Source organism: Tupaia chinensis, unplaced genomic scaffold (assembly GCF_000334495.1).
Source record: "Tupaia chinensis unplaced genomic scaffold, TupChi_1.0 Scaffold149964_1, whole genome shotgun sequence".
Taxonomy (NCBI): Eukaryota; Metazoa; Chordata; class Mammalia; order Scandentia; family Tupaiidae; genus Tupaia; species Tupaia belangeri.
Genome location: NW_006209805.1, coordinates 248,418 through 248,655, shown reverse-complemented (window position 1 = coordinate 248,655; position 238 = coordinate 248,418). Strand labels below are relative to the sequence as shown.

At 75.6% G+C, this 238-nt stretch overlaps 1 protein-coding gene across 1 annotated transcript in view; it reads left to right on the top strand.

The window, feature by feature from the left end:
* POLRMT (RNA polymerase mitochondrial) overlaps positions 1 to 238 on the top strand; it is a gene marked incomplete at its 5' end in the record, with an annotated part of 11,937 nt that overhangs the window by 7,905 nt on the left and 3,794 nt on the right. The window contains 1 exon segment of the mRNA XM_027769546.1: positions 17 to 238. Coding sequence (XP_027625347.1) covers positions 17 to 238 — 222 coding nt within the window.

Genomic DNA, 238 nt, shown 5'->3' with positions numbered 1-238 from the left:
TGCTGAGCCCCCCCAGGCTAATGCGTGCCGGGGAGGGCACGCCGCAGCACCAGCAGCTGCTGGAGCGCTGCCGGCCCGCAGAGCTGCACGGCGCCCTGGACACACTCACCCAGCTGGGCAACTGCGCCTGGCGCGTCAACGGGCAGGTGCTGGACCTGGTGCTGGCCCTCTTCCGGGACAAGGGCTGTGCCCGCCTGGGGGTGCCGCCCCCGCCCTCCGAGGCGCCCCGCCCGCCCTC